The sequence below is a fragment of the Micromys minutus genome (assembly GCF_963924665.1).
Source record: "Micromys minutus genome assembly, chromosome: 1".
Lineage (NCBI taxonomy): Eukaryota > Metazoa > Chordata > Mammalia > Rodentia > Muridae > Micromys > Micromys minutus.
In genome coordinates, this window is record NC_137969.1 from 245,694,665 (window position 1) to 245,711,267 (window position 16,603).

Here is a 16,603-nt window from a genome sequence, read left to right on the forward strand (position 1 = left end):
CACTAAAGATGTCTCTCTCGTTTTTGTAAGCAATGCATGTCTCTTGGTATCTTCTTTCAGGATGAAGCAGTTAACAGTGCTTGGGTTAAACTCTGTGTCTTCTGTTCTACCCCTCTGTTGCTATGGCAACGCTGCGCTGGTTTGGTTACTATGGATTTGTGGTGTAGCTTGAACTCAGTATTGTAGATTCTCCAGTATCTGGCTTTTTTGTTTGAGTGCTGGGATCAAATCCAGACCACTCTTCTTGCATAGCAAACACTTCATTGACCGATCCATCTTCACAGTCCTACATTATTTATTTATTTTTGAAATAAATTCCTTCAGGACTAAGCATGTAAATATTTCTGTGTATTTAAACAATGTGGACAGTATTCTACATGAAAGAAACCAGATTTATTACTTGTCTGCTTCACACTTTCTATAACGCCATTCCATTTTTTAAACTTAAATTATTATTTTATGTGTATGGGTATTTTGCCTGTATATACATCTGTGTCAGATGCTTACCTGGTGCCCAAAAGGGCCAGAAGAGGGCATGGGATTCTCTGGTACTGGAGTTACAGACGGTTATGAGCTGCCATGTGGATGCTGGGAATCAAACCCTGGTTCTCTGTAAGAGCAGCCAGTGCTCTAACCACTGACCCACCTCTCCAACCCTGTCACTGCATGCCGCTCACTTTCTCTAGCATTACCAAGAGGGGAGTCCCAAAGTGGTAGGTTGTTTTATTTTTGTTGTTGTTGTTTTGTTTTACTGTGATTATGGATTTATCTAGTTCCTTTTCCCCCATCTGATCTATTTACTTTTTAATATCTTGAGAGGGTGCTAGTATGTAAATGCAACTTGCAAATTTAGAATTCAGTCTCTTCCAGGTGAATCGAAGCTTTATTACTACTTTTTGAAAGTATGTATTTTTTTTTAATCATTCATGAATCTTTCTGAGTTAAACACTTACTTTGTCATAAGCTAATATAGCTGTGCAGAGTTCTGAAAGTGTTTGTGTGGTATAACTTTTTCCATCATTTTACTTTCAACCTTTTATATCCTCACATAAGAGGCCAGCCAGCTTTCTCTAGCGATCTCGCAACTCCATCTTTCTAGCGGTGTGTTACAGGTGGGCCATGATGCCCTCCTGGCGTTCAGAAGGATTCTGGGATTTGAACTCTGGTCCTTAGGCTTGTATGGCAGGTGCTTTAGCCACTGAGCCATTTGAGTTTTGTTTTCTTTTGTTAAACAATGCACTTTTTTGTTTCCTTTAATGCTAATTTACTGGGGCTAATTTTTTATCTCTTTGCATTTATTTGAAAACCACCATTGTCCTGCCTTAATTTACTTATTTAGCTTTTTAGAGAGAGCTTCTTACTGTGCACATCTGACAGGCCTAGAGCACAAGATTTTAAGTGTGTTTCCCCTATGTCTACAGTTTAAAACTGGTAATCACTTTTCATTTATAAGCCTTGAAAGCATTTTATGAGCTTTGTTTCTGCTCCTGCTATTTGGATGCACACTGTTGACTATTGCTAACTTAGAGGCAGACAACCCTCATTTATTTATTTATTTATTTATTTATTTATTTATTTATTTATTTATTATTTATCTTTTTATCTATCTATCTACTTGGCTATGCTCCATCGAGTTCTGCTATCTCTGCCCGTCTTCCATGCAGTTCACAGGACTCTCCTAGCTGACAGTTGATATCTTGTCAGATTTAGAAAATGCCAGGTTTTATCTTGTGTCGCATTGAAAATGGTACTTAATGGAGGCATCCCATGGATCAGCTGCTGGGTCAGTTTTAGCCCATGTGCAACGCTCTTGTGGTCACCACAAAGACAAACAACAAAGCAAACGACAAGGACAAAACCACAGAAAATAATGTCTCTTCGGATCCGAACTCCCCTCTGGTGCCTGCGAGCAGTCCCTGACATGGTTCTAACTGAACTGATATAATTCAGCTGTACATGCATGTAAGATGGAAGAGCACGCACGTTTCCTGTCCAGCGTCACTCATCCACACAGCAATACTAAACTTAATCTATATTATTGAAGACGTTAGTTCTAGTTATTCTCCAAGTGCCCTATTTTATCAATATTTGTGCTGCTTTCAACTTTGAGCAGATATGAGAAACTGCTATGAACACCTTATGCCATTCAATGATTTGTGGAGGAGTTGGCGACTGACCTCTTTTGAATTTAAAATGTATTATTGCTGCACGTTTGTGTTCCTGATGGGCAAGTATGGGCTCATGCGGCACGGTTTGTATGCAGAGGTCAGAGAACAACTTTAGAGAGTCATTTCTATCCTTTATGTGGGTTCTGGGGTTCAAACTCAGATCGCCACGCGGCTTGGGAAGCAGCCGTGTGTCTCTGCCTAGGTTTTGCAGGCAGACATGCTGTGCCAGCCCTTCCCAAGCCTCGTGCCCTCTCACTGCTGGCTTCCTGCTTGGTTCCCTGGTCTGAGACCCTCGGATCAGAAAGGCTGGTGAGCGAAAGCGGAAGAACGGGCAGTGTTGGTTGGGCCTAACTGCAGGGGCATCTCGCCATGGTGCTAGTTGTTGGGATTTGCATACGATGATCAGCTTCAGAGCGTTTCATTTCCCGTTATTTACAGCTCTTATCTTGAACTTTTATCATAATGTTAAGATAAACTAGAATAAATCAAAATCAGAGAAGACAGATAAAGGTTATGTTTTTATGACTTCATCTTTTAATACTTCCTGGAACTGAATTTTATCTGTTTCTCTTTCTCTCTCTTTTTAAAATGAGGATTAGAGGATACTTCGACTGTGGATTTTAACATTAGAATAACTTTTAATTATGTTGTAATTGACCAGTTAACTCTGCATTTTACAGTTACCTTATCCAACAGGGTTTGGCAGGCTGTACTTTTATTAATGAGTTTTGTAACTTTGTTGTTGTTGTGTGCATGTGTGTTTAGCTTGTATGTGTGTCTGTGCTTCACATTCATGCCCGGTGTTCATGGAAGCCAAAAGAGGGGCTAGAGTTACAGGTGGTTTTGAGCTGTTTGACATAGGTGCCGGGAATTGAACCCGGGTCCTCTGGAAGGACAGCCTATGCTCTTAGCTACTGAGGCATTTTTCCAGATTCCATGTGCTGCATTTTTATTAATGCTCATCATGGCGGATTATTTACAAATTTGTATTGTTGGATCTTTTTCTTGTTTGTGGTAGGTATAGGCGGATTGCTTCATGCCCACATCTTTACAGTTATAGCTCTCTTTAATTTTTTTTTACCTTAATTTCATTGTAACTAGTAAATGTTGCTTTTCTCATTTAACATCATTTGTGTCACTTTGCTGTGTCTAAGGAGAAATCATTGTGGCATTTAATGTGATACCTTTCCGATTTGCATTTTTCAAAGGTTTTCCCGCTATTCGGTATTTACTAGTTTTCTCATGCTTGGCCTGTGGTTGTCTCTCTATTTACTCTGTTTGGGATCTGCTGAGCTTTTAGGGCATATGGTTTTCACCTCTTGTTGGTACTTCAAAAAACTGGGTGCCACCCTATCTAAATAGTCTTTCCTTTAAATATCCAGAGACTCTAAACATATTTAATATTACCTCCAGAGGTTTTATATACTTTATTATCTTGAGGGGACATGGCGGGTGGCTGAAGGCATGGTTCAGCTGATTAAGGGCTTGCTGCACAGACAGATGATCCATCCGTGTACTGGCCTCAGCCCTTACATGATACGCTGGGTTGGATAATCTGTGTGATGCTGGTGCCAGGGAGGCAGTGACAGGAGCTCCCTGGGTTAATGGGGGTCAGCTCTAGCTCCAGTGAGGAGCCTGGTCTCCAAGCATGAGGTGGAAAGTGGCTGAAGAAGGCACTAATATTGACTTCGGTCATGTGTGCACATGCACTTCTCTCTCTCTCTCTCTCTCTCTCTCTCTCTCTCTCTCTCTCTCTCTCTGTGTGTGTGTGTGTGTGTGTGTGTGTGTGCCCCTTTAGAAACATGTGAGCACATGCCCACACAAAGCAAACTGTACTTTCATTAAAATAGACTTTTATTTTAGTTTATCAATCCATTCTTTCTTCTTGCTGTGTCCAATGTTTTTGAAAGCCCACAGGCTGAATTACTGATTTGATGTGTTCTGTTTCTTTTAGTACTTCTACATAGAAATTTCATTTCTATGTTGGAATTTTCATTTTAACCGTCTGTCTCTAGCTTTAAATAAACCTAAAGTAATTATTTTAAAACCCTATTCCTAATTCCAGATGAGTCTAGGTATTCTTCTGTTTATACCCCACCCCTGTTATGGGTTATGATTTCTATGTCTTTGGCATGTTTCATAACATTTTTATTGTCTCCGAGTCTGGAACTTGACATTCCAGTCGAGGTTGACCTTGAACTCTTGGCCATTCTCTTGCTAGTTACCAGGTGTTTGCATTACATATGTGCCACTGAGCTGTAAAGCAAAACCTTCAGAAAGGTTTTTGTTTCTTTCTTTAAGCTTGAGCATATTAAAAATGGCTTTATGTGAAAAAAAATTCGCTTCACTGTGAAAGATGTGTAAACATTCATTCATTGTTTTCTGGTGTTTAGACTCATTGGAGAAGAATTTTAGGCCACTGAGATGTTTTTGTCTGTTGGAGAAATCTCTTTGTTTTTCATTTATTTTTAAAGTTTTCATGAACATTTGAGGTTGAATATCTTTATCTTGGTTTTCTTGATTGTAATGTGAAGCACTTTAAAAATTTTTTACATTTACTTATTCATTCTGTCTCTGTGTATATGTGTACATGTGAATGCACACATGTGGTGGTCAGGGAATAGCGTGTGGGAATTGAGGTGCTCCTACCATGTGGATTCTGGGGCCTCCTGCTTGGTGGCAAGCACCTTTACCCACTGAGCTACCTCACTGGCTTCCAACAAAGTACTTTCAATGTACAAATTTGTATACCTTTTCAATTTTTTTTTTCTCTAATGAAGTGTGGATTATTGCTTTTCTTCCTGTTATTTTCGCATGTTCCTCAGTAATCTGTAGCGGCTATCATCACTAATTCACGTATTTATTTCTTCTCTAAATTCTTAGCTTCTCAGTGTCTTTTACTCTGTAACTTACTGGATATGCGAACCCAGGGTCAGCTCTACTAATCTGTAGTGGCTGTGCAACACAGTGATCCCACATTCTAGGGCTGAGACCAAGTTCGGCACAGTAATACTTAGCTACAAACTAATATTTGTTAATGCATAGATACATAGTAATGCATAGTAACACGTAGGTACTTAGTAGTGCATAGTAATGCATAGATACATGGCAATAAGTAGTTACATAGTTATATGTGGTAATACATAGATACATAGCAATGCATACTGACACATAGATACTTATTCATAAGTAGCAACCCATAGATATATAGTAATATGTGGTAATACATAAATACATAGCAACACATAGATATGCAGTAATAGAGATATTTAGTAATACATAGGTATATAACAATACATAGAAACACTAACACATAAATACATAGTAATATATGGATACATAATAAGTATTTTGTCCCAAAAACAGTTTCTTTAAGCAAAGATTTTTAATTCTGCCTTTTTGATTTTAGTTTGTGTACATTTTAATCAAGTCTTACCCAAATCCATTTTGGTCCCATTCTGCTAGTCTCCTCTGGGACTGAATTTCTATGATTTTGGCATCTGATTTGGAGAGGCTGTGTTCTGTCATACACAGCTTTCACATGCTTTCTTAGAATCTGCTTGTCCATAGAGTAGATAATTTTCAGACCTGTTTCCTCTCAGCCTTTTATATGTTCTCTTTTCTCTAGTGCATTTTGGGGTTGATCTTTCATTTTTGGTCTTTTAATTTTTTTCTCTGGTGCTCAGAATTGGAACCAGGTTTTCAAGGCCCCAATATCCATAGCCTAAACAGGAGTTCTACATTTTGATATATTCTAATTGATCAGTATCTTCTTTTGTGCTTCTTTGTCTCTAAGATTATAAAGAATTATCCCCCCCCCCATTATAGCATTAAGGATCAAATCCAGGGCTGTGTGCATGGCAGACAAGATTGCTATCCAGGCCTATATCTTACTGCCTTTGCCCTGTAGTTAGGGGTGTGGTCTCACTAAAACTGACCTCAACTCACTCTATGCTTTGGGTCGCCTTGAACTTCTCTGTCTTCTGAGGTCATCGAGATTACAGGCCTGCATCAAGAGGTTCATCAAGACTTTCTCCTATGCACCTAGAAGGTTGATGTTTTATATCATGATCCGTTTAGAATGGGCATTTGGTGTAGAGTGAGAGAGAAGGATGAATTCTCCCCTAAAGAGACCAAGTTATTCCAACCGAAATCGTTGAAAAAACATATCTTTTTCACATTGAATTGATTTTTGATTTTCTTCTTTGAAAGGCAATTGCCCACATGGTTTTCAGGTCTGTTTGTAGAACTGTGTATTTTGCTCTACATCTCTCCTAGTGCCATAACTACATCCTATTACTTTAGCTCTATAGTATAGAGGACCTGCGCTCACGTAAAACATCAGCCATGGTAGTGCACACCTGTGATTTTAATGTTAGGGAGGCAGATGGGGGTTGGGGTTCAGGGGATCCCTGAGGCTTGCTGACTGGCCAGTTTTGCTGAATTGATGAGCTCCAGGATTGGGGAAAGACCATATCTCAAAACATGCAGTGGAGACCATAAAAAGTGAAAAAGGCAGTTGATGTTGATCTTTCCCCATCATGCATGTGTGCACATCCTCACATGCACACACATGCTCACATACACACACATGCTCACATGCATACACATGCTCACATGCAAACATGTTCATGCATGTGCATATGTAAACACACATGAAATATACACATACCAACCCCCCACAATAAAGTATATCTTAAAACTCTGCAATGTTCTTTGCATCTTCATGGATCTTGTCATTTCTATAAAAATAACCTGCTTGGATTTTTTAATCAGAACTTGAATATTTCATTGAATAAATAGGATAATTTGAGAAGATTGATGTTTTTCAACACCGAGCCTTTTAATCTGCAGACATATAAAATCTCCCACTTATACAGGTCCTTAAATATTTTCTTTCAGCTGTGTTCCCTCATCTTTTGTGTGTAGCTGTTACAATTATTTTGTTAAAAATTACTTGTAGTGTAGCTTGGATTGTTATGATAAATAGTGCTAAAACTTAATCTTCTATTTGTTTGTTGCTGGTGATTTTGAAATGCACTTTATACCCGAAACCTTGATAAGGTTAAGTGCTACTTTTCCTGTCCTACCTGTGAGTTTCTTAAGTTTTTTTTTTCCCTAAAAACTATTATGTGCCCTTGAAATAAAGATACTTGCCCCCCTTTTTCATGTGTCTCTGTGTATGGTGTGCTTGCTTGATATGTGTATGTATGTATGCTCACATGTGTGGGGGTGCATGTGTGTACTCCTTAGTTTAGAGGCTCCAGATTCTCCTCAGTCTTCCTCTGTATTTCCTCCCCCTTATTCACTGAGACAGGGACTCTAAGTCAAACCCAGAGCTCACTGATAAGGCTAACTGTCTAGTCAGCTTTCCCTAGGGCTCCCCTATCTCCACTGCCAAGCCAGGAATTACAGGCTGATCGCTGTGCCCACCCCAACCAGCACCCCTACTTAGGTGAGTTCTGTAGATTGGAACACTACACATTTGAGTGGCAGGTGCTTTAATTACGCCCCTCTTTCCTCAAGCCCAATAAGGATACTTTACAATTCCTTTTTCTTTTAATTCATGTCTTCCTGTCTTTGTTTAGTCTTTCCCTGTATATATATATATATATAGGTCTTTTTCTGTCTTTCCTTCTGCACTACCTTAAACCTTACAAGTGTTTGACAGACATGCTGAGGATGAACATCTTTGCCCTCCCCAGCTTTGTGGGGAATGTACTAAGACTTCATTTTGCATTAAACATGATGTTAGCAATGAGTTTTTCCACGGATGCTTTTCTTAAACACCAAATTAAGGCGGTTCTGGCCTGTTCTTCACTGAGATTGTTAATGAACTAAGGTCAGTTGGGATAAATGTTTCCTCTTTCTGCTGAGCTGACCATATGACTTCCTCTTTTTTATGCTCCTGATATGGCAAATTACACTGATTTGATTTGCATTTTTGAACCAACTGTGAATTTCTGGGATAAACTCCATATTGCCATGCTGTATTCTATTGCCAATTTTTTGTTAAATATTCTTGAAGTTGTATCTATGAGGGGCGTTTATAGTTTTTTTAATTGTCATGTTTCAAGTGGCCCTGTTGATGGAGTAACACCAGTTTTGTAAAATGAGTTGAGAAGAGTCTCAGTTCTTCTCTTTCCCGAGTCTATATTGGGATTATTCTTACACGAAATCCTAAATTCTGACTGAAACCATCTGGACTCAGGTTTTTGTTTTTGTTTTACAGGGAGATTTTATGTTATGAATTTGATTTCCATAACACTTGGAGGGTTACTTGTAGCCCATAGTTTTCATTGCGGCATCTTTTAAAAGTATGTCTTTTGAAGAATATGGACATGTCACCCAGTTGATAGATCTGTTGGTGTCTGTGTGCCTGCAGTGTCCCCCTGCTTTCATTTCCGACGATGGTAATTTATACATTATCTCAAGATTTATTTCTCTCTTTCGTAGGCTAGTTAGAAAGCCTATCAAATTCATCAGTTTCCCCAAGGAACTGCTTTTGGTCTCATCCCTTTTCTGTACTGTCTCTAGGATTTCAGCTTTGCTCACTTCTGCCTGTGTCTGCGTGGCCTTCTTCCTCCCTTTGATACTGTACTTCATTTTGTGTTTTTTTTTTTTTTTTTTTTTTCCATTTCATAAAGAAGCACCGTAAATGCTCCTAGGCCTTTTGCATTTTTACCATAAGAATTCGAAGCTATGATTTTCCCTTCTAATGCCATTTCCATTGTGTTCTTATGAAATTATCACGTACGTCATGAATTTGTTACTTCCTGGCCTTGAATACTTTCTAACAATTCTTGTGAATGTCAAGTACATGAGTTAAGCCTTGAGCTAAAGGAGAACTTTAACTCGTGTATTACTTAGGAGGATTTTAAAATAAGAATACTTAGTGCTTTTCTAGATGCCACTGTGTGGTGGATCTCCAGTGGAATTTCAGTGTCATCAAAGGACTTAAGACTTAAGTTTTGGTTCTTATTATGCATCTTAGTAAATGTTACTTACATAGTTCAAAATAACATGTATTCAGTGAGGTGTACAGAGAATCCTGTTATTACTGATTATTGTGTGAGACTCTTGTTTCATTAGCACAGTCGTATTGACTTTCTGTGTATTCACTTTATCAAATTAGTGAATGAGAGAAGATTGTCGAAACTCACAGCTGTAACCGAGGATGTCTTGCCTTGGTTCCGCCTGTTAAGCAAGTCCGCCCCCATTTAGGGCTGTTCTATGTCTTGCTCTGCTGGCCCTTTGCATCTTTATGGAATACTTTGTGTTTTTCTGCTCTTATTTCTTGTGCTGGGGTCAGCTTGCCTGGCATTTCTGTGGAGACTCTAGATCCTGTGTATTAGTGTTTACATGGCATAGTTTCTGTTTATCCGTTTCTTTGTAATTTGAGTCTTTCTCACATACACATCATAAAGTCGTAGTTTCTAGAAGAATCTCGTTTCACGATCTCTCTACGTTTTAGAACATCTACATGCACTGTGCCTATTGTCTAGGTCCCTCACAGTGTGACTGCTATGAGGGGAGGGCTCACCATGGCCCTTTATGGCTTATATGACTCTATTTCATTACTTAACATGATTTTATATTTTACATTTGTCCTTTATTACTATCTCAACTTTGTGAGTTATCTTTTTAAACATTTAATTTTATTTCTATACTGGATTAATGATTTCTACTTTTTTTTTTAAAAAAAGTTTTCTCTAAGACTTGTGCACCTTTAACATAGCTGCCTACCCTCAGATGATAATGTACTACCGATTCATGCGCTGACAGAAGAATGTTTTCACTTGGCCCCTTGTTCCTTTTCTTCTTTATCCCAAACAGCCTTTGTTTAGTATATATTTGTAAAGGATGTTTTTATTAGATGTAGAATTCTAAGCTGAGTTATGTTTCTTTTGGCCCATTGGAGATGTGGTTCTAGTGTATATTTTAAGAGTATATTAATTACACACAACAGAGGGCTTCATATATGTTCTGATGGCTTTCCATTTCCGTCACCCCACGACTGTCTCTTATTTCTCCTCCACCTTCTGCTGATTCCCTTTCCTTTCTCAGCTTAGCTTCTTTTCTGCCTCAGAGCCTTCTCTCTGCGAGTGCAGGGGGTTTCTTACAGGTGCAAGAGGAGGGGTGCAGGGTTGGAGGTGGGGCAGCAGGGTGGCATTGCTTACAGGAGCACAGGAGCCTGCCCGGTGGCTACACCACTCAGGAAAATGTTTCTCCTTCTCCTGTGAACCATTGAGTGGGTATCAATCCTCAGCCTCTAGAGTCTCTTCTCCCTTCATCATGAGCTTTTGACAGGCTGACTCATACTCAGATCTTTCCCCAGCAGATAATCACTGCTGTTGTGAGAGTTCAATCCCTCTTGTACCCAGAAGTCAGTGTTCCCCATCACTTCCCTACTTCCTCCAGCTCTTACATTCTCTCTGCTCCTTCTCCAAGGATGTTCCTTGAGCCTGGTGAGCATGTGTGGTATGGTGTGGTGTGTGTGTGTGTGTGTGTGTGTGTGTGTGTGTGTGTAGCATGTGCATGTGCATGTATGGTATATGTGTGTGGTGTGTGCATGTATGTGGTGTGTGTGCATACATGTGATGTGTGTGCATGTGTGGTGTGTATGTGTATGTATGTGCTATAGATTTCACAGTTACAGCTGTGCATTCAGCAGTCACCTGTTCTCGTCATTTTGTGTCTCTTTAACCACTTCTTTCCATTGCAAATGAAAGTGTCTACAATCAAAGCTGACAGCAGCCCTAACCTATGAACATAAACACAGTTACTTTGAAGGCACTTTGATGGGCACATCATGTGCATTTAACAAGACAACAGGGGCTGGAGAGATGCCTCAGAGGTTAAGAGCACTGGCTTGTTCTTCCAGAGGACTCAGGTTCAATTCTCAGTACCTGCATGGAGGCTCATAACTATCTATAACTTCAGTTCCAGGAGACCCGACACTATCGCACACACATACTATCAGGCAGAAAAGCAATGCACATAAAATAAAAATAAACCACAAACCAACAACAATAAAAACCAACAACCATAGCTTTTCCACTTCTGACCCTATGGCACTCTCTCAGGTGCAGGCTTTTGATTGTGTTTACAGTAGCAGATGTGAATTTCCTCCTGTGGAGTGGGCCTGAAATGCAATCAGGAAGTGGTTGGCTACACTCATAACAGACTCAGCACTATTTGCATGTTGCCTGGATCCATAGTATTGTACACAGGACCCAGGGCTAGGTCTGACTGCTGCTGAGAGCTTCCCCCAGAGTCTGCATAGCCCCTCCCAGCACTATGATGGTTAGCCAAGAAGCAGGAAGCTTTTAGACCACTTTGAACTTAACTTTCTATGTCCCTTCTTGCATTGATTTTAAGAAGACACGAGTGATTGTTCTTATCTTTATTTCTCTATTAGTGACATCATATTTTGTTCTTAACAGCAGCTTTAAGAGTTTTCTGGTTTTATCCATCAATTTGATTTTCATAAATTTTGATGTGGTTTTCCTTTGCTGAGTCTCGACTACAACTTCTTGAGCATCTGTGAACTGTGGGTTAATAATTCCCATCAAAGTTGAGCGGTTGCTTTAGGGAACTATCCTAGAACCTGTTCTTAGGGTGGTGGCACTGGTAAAAAGGGACTGGCCCTCTCATACAGCCCCCTCATCCACAGAGCAAAGGTCATTAGAGCCCTGCTCTAGTGTCACAGTCAAAGCATATGCTAATCTGTTTGTACCCTGCCATGGCGGCCAGTATGTTTTAAACATGACCTACTTTTCTAATCAACGGGTTCAGAGAGGTCAGCAGATGTCACTGTGTATGCCAACCTGATTTGACTTGCGGTGACTGGAGTTCACTGGGAAGAAGGTTTGAAGATCCGTTATGCAACTCAGCAGGAAGAGTGCTGTAACGGATGAGTGATGTCTTTCTCGACTTTGGGTTGGGGAACTAGGGCATTTGTCCCATTTCTGCAGCAATGCACAGTTTAAAGGTCATTGTGAAGTTCCCCCTGATTGCGGAAGGAAACTTACTGCTGTTCTCGGTCACCTTGCCTTTACTCCCCATCAGGAATGAATCTGATTGTTATGGGATCTCTAAACTCACATAATTTTCATTTATCTACTCATTTTTTTGTCCTTTCAAAGTAGATATGAATCTGTGATTAGAATACTATTTCTTGTTCGTATTTCCCGTCCCCCTTTAAAATTAATTGACCTGTTGTCCCATAAAGTTAGAATACGGCAGTTCAGAGAGGGCCCTACTTTGAAGCATTCAAACATTTTACATCACTTGAATGACAGCGTGCTGTTAACTGCATTAGACTGCGGAAAGGGCTGTTACTGGTTATGTAGTTTCCTGGTCCATCTCAGACCACTTGTTTGTTTTCCCTGCTCTTTATATGCACTGAGTTAGGGACTTGTGTACAGGCATCAGCAGACTAGCTGAGGCTCAGTGCTTCAGGCAAGGAACTTGCCTTCCTAGCCACCAGGTGAAGATAGGGTGGGAACTGGAATGGTGGAGAATCCCTTCTGACTTATCACGTTGTTACCTATTAAGCTTCTAGTGCTAAAAGCATGGGACATTTTGCATAGTATCCTCCCCCCCCCCCCCCCCCCCCCGTGAGATAAGCCTAGGTCAGGAACCTAGCATTGCAGCTTCTAGTATCGGCCTACAACAGTCTGTAACCATACTGGGCAACGTAACCTTCTAAAAGTTAACTTCCTGTGTGACATGCACTTGATAACTGTTGGGGAATCCAGTGAAAGTAGCTTTGGCACCTTGCGAACTAGTCAGTGTTGTAACACTGAGATTGTATGGTTCTGTGCATCCCACTTGCTACTGGCTTTTCTTCCCAGGGAAAGAGTCACCAGTCTTGGCTTGATTTTAGATCTCTTTTTTTCCCATAGGTGATTGATTCTGTTAGGATGCTATTTGATGATATTTTCATTTAGGAGGAGGAAAATCAGTGAGCTGTCCGCTGTGTTTTTTACAGGGGTATAAGCAACTCCAGAAAGAGATCTTCACTGGCTTTCTTTTGCTTTTCAGCTTGGAACCCCATCCACTGCCAGCACATCGAATGTCACAATGCAATCAACAAGCCGGCTGTGAAGGTACTGTTCTCCAAGCTTGCTCTGCGCCTGTGTTTTCAGTGGTTCAGTTAGTAACCTGCCCCATGAAGGAGCAAGGGGCGGGTATCTCTGTAAAGCAGAGATCCGTGGTCCATCTCAAGCACTTCTGTGTTCAACGCTGACAGTAGTGTTTGGGCAAAACTAACATTGGTCCCTATGAGTTTGGGCTGCGAACTCACAGCCAAGAGCTGTACGGCACTGAGCTAATTATCCGAAGAATCCTGACAAACACATCTTTAACTGACAGACTCATCTTTAACTGGCTTCTGTCTGAGCCAATATATCCAGAAATCCTCCCCTCTCTGGGGATCACTTCCGAGGGTCTGTGATAGGACTATGCAACTTCGAACTATAAGACATAGACAGATTTGTTAAGTCTTAGCTCAGGTCGTGGATGTGGGATAGTTAACTAAGTGGTGTTTGGATAGTACGCAGCTGATCACTCTAAGAGGTAAGGAAACCATTTCATGGCACCAAGTAGCTGGAGAGGCCAGTGGGACAAGGTGCTTGTGGGTGGTTTGCATAAAACCAGAGACAGAGCAAAGTGCTCTAACTCCCAGCCTCATTCTTTTCTCCACATGTTGCTCAATCTCACTGAAACTCTGAGCCTTGGGGATTAGATATCGAGAGGCACAACCACGTGCCTTAACTAACAAAATTGCTGGTAATGGAGTCGTAGGATGCAGGACACGCCGGTGGCTCGTCCAGGGATAAGGTCTGCGTGGGTTGATGTTGCCATGTCAAGGGTGGGTGCCTGCTGAGTTTGGGAGCCTTTCCAGGCAGTTTGAGAAAGTGGTGCTACTGGAGTTCCGTTTCCTTGCCTAGCTGACTGTGTTAGTGCCTGTGTAGTAGAAAACTAGCAACGGCACTCTACAGGAACAAGGACAAGGGAGCACGGGATTTGGTAGCTGTAGAGGACTAGCAGTGTGTGTGCACGGAGCAGTGATGACTGCACATGGCCATCTACACGCCTCACCTAGCAGACGCTTTCCTGGGATGCTCACATCAGGTCCCTGCCTTGAGCGTCAGAAAACCGAATGGCTCCAGAGGAAGAGCGGATGCCGGGGATGAAGCACAGGCTTCGTACTGGGCGTTTTCTTATATAACTGCATTCTGAACCCCAGAAGGTGTGGGGTTCAAGGTCTTTCCTCTTTGGCGTGAGGGTGTTGTGGTAAGCACATGGTGGATCCCACGTGAATCACGCGTGGTTCATGGAGTCAGTGGCTTTTCATAGCAGTGGGGCGTCTGAGGCTCCCTCTTGCTTTTGTTTTGTTTTGTTTCCCTTTCCTTTTTGCCTGTAACAGGTTTCTTCAGTTATTTTTCCCTTGCTTTTATGCCAGACTGAATTCTCAGGAGGCCTCTGGCATCCTGGTTAGTAATGCTTTCTGGCCATCTAATCACAGAGAGGAGAAATTAGATTTTCTCCTCTTCTAGGCAGACAGCCCAGCCCACACATCTGGGTTGACCTTACTTTTATGCCAAAAGCCAGTCCTGAAAGCCAGGCACAAGCAGCCTGCTCTAATTTTTTTTTTTTTTTATTGAGATGAAATTTACGTAAAAATTGTTTAAATGTAAAACTAACTACTTGAAAGTAAATAGTTGGCATTTAGTACGTTCAAATATTTGCAGCCACCACTGCGATGGTGACATTGGGAGATGTTTGCATTGCATGCTTTCTCCCCAACCATTTCTGTTTTTGATCTCTAGTTTTTCACTTTTAGAAAACCAGTGTTCTGGGCAATGCTTCCTGGGTGGGGCCGTGTTTCACACTATAGCAGGCCTGGGGTCTGGCTGCTCCTAATGGTCCTCCACCACTAGGATACACAGATGCAGGGTCTCCAACCCCCATGTGTCCGTCCTTCTGCTGACTGAAAAGGAAAGCCGAGGGTCTGCATAGGACGACACAGATGCAGTTTATTTAGAGGCAGGTCCACATTTGAAGTGAAAACCAGTAATGCCTACAAAAATGACCTTGCAGAAGGAGGATTGTTCGGTTTTAGAGTCTGGGACAGGGGACTGAGGTGGCTGTTTTACATATCAAAGCAGATCCAGCCGCCAGGTTCTCCCAGCTTCCCTTCCCCCAGAGGCTCCTCCCTATATGATCCAGACAGTAATCACTGTGTTCTCTGTCTCTCTTCCTCTTTCTTCCTCTTCCTCTTCTTTTTTCTCTCTCTCTCTTTCCCCCTCCCCATTGTGACGTCCCTGGCCTCAATCCTTGGGGCCAGTGAACTTGCCTGAGAGCAGCTTCCCAATAAATCTGCCTTTAATCTAATCTAATCTGGTTTGAATTGGTTCATTTCACTAATGGAGAAATAACCTATCATGTATGAGGCAGTGATATGAGTTACTTAATTTTTTTTCTTTATCTGTTTTCCTGAGCCTGTACATTGGGCAGATTATAAACAATCCTTTTTATTTTTATTTTTAAAGACAGGGTGTTATTATATGGTTGTGCCTGGCTTAGAACTCACTCTGTAGACCAGGCTGGCCTCAAACTCCCAGAGATCCACTTGCCTCTGCTTCTTGAGTGCTGGGATTAAAGGATTTTTTTTTTTTAAACGCAACAGCCAGACACAAACACACTAGTGAACAGAACCTGCCAGACGTGTTAATTAAGAAACATAACAGGTCAAAAGTCAGGCAAGCAGCCTCTGATGACTGTTGTTCTGTTCCAGGAATTTTCCCTTTGAAGTGGAATGGAAAACTTAGCTTCAACTGATAGACATTTCAGTGACTTATTGGAAAAGCGCATGAAGTAACACCGTGCTCAGTACATCCACCCTGGGTGCACAGAGATGCTCAGGGGGAGCAGATGAGTCCTCAGCAGAGCCACCTCTGTCACAGGCTCGGGAGGAGTCTGAGGCTTTAATGATTTGCCCAAGGGAATGATACTTTTTAAGTAACAGCCAACTGTCGCCATAGAGATGGGGGGAAAACATGCCACATTCCACTGGGAGTTATTCCTGGTTCCATTTAAAGTTCACCTTATGAAATTGGCTGAAGCCCATGGAATTATGTAAGAGGGTCAGCAAATTTCATACCATTGCTCGTGTGGCTGCCCTAACGTGGCCACTGTCTGTACTGTGAATAAAGTTTTATTGGAATGCAGCTGTGCTTGTTTGCTTGCAGATCGGCTGCTTTTATGCAATTCCTGAAGAGTGGCTGGGACAAAGACTGCATGACTTACAAAACCTAAAATACTCTCCGATCATTTGTAGAGAAACTGCCATTGTCCCAGAACCAAACAGTAGTTAATCACTGTGTCCTATTGAGTTTGCGTAGAAAATATGTCACAGCAGATGG

General features: G+C 41.3%; 1 protein-coding gene across 4 annotated transcripts in view; it reads left to right on the forward strand.

Annotated features, from left to right (window-relative positions):
• The window catches only part of UNC79 (unc-79 homolog, NALCN channel complex subunit), a gene marked incomplete at its 5' end in the record, with an annotated part of 173,122 nt that overhangs the window by 25,218 nt on the left and 131,301 nt on the right, over positions 1 to 16,603 (forward strand). For all 4 annotated transcript variants that reach the window (XM_080922443.1, XM_080922444.1, XM_080922446.1 and 1 more), the window contains one exon: positions 13,218 to 13,282. In XM_080922443.1, coding sequence (XP_080778569.1) covers positions 13,218 to 13,282 — 65 coding nt within the window. The remainder of the gene's footprint in view (positions 1 to 13,217; positions 13,283 to 16,603) is intronic.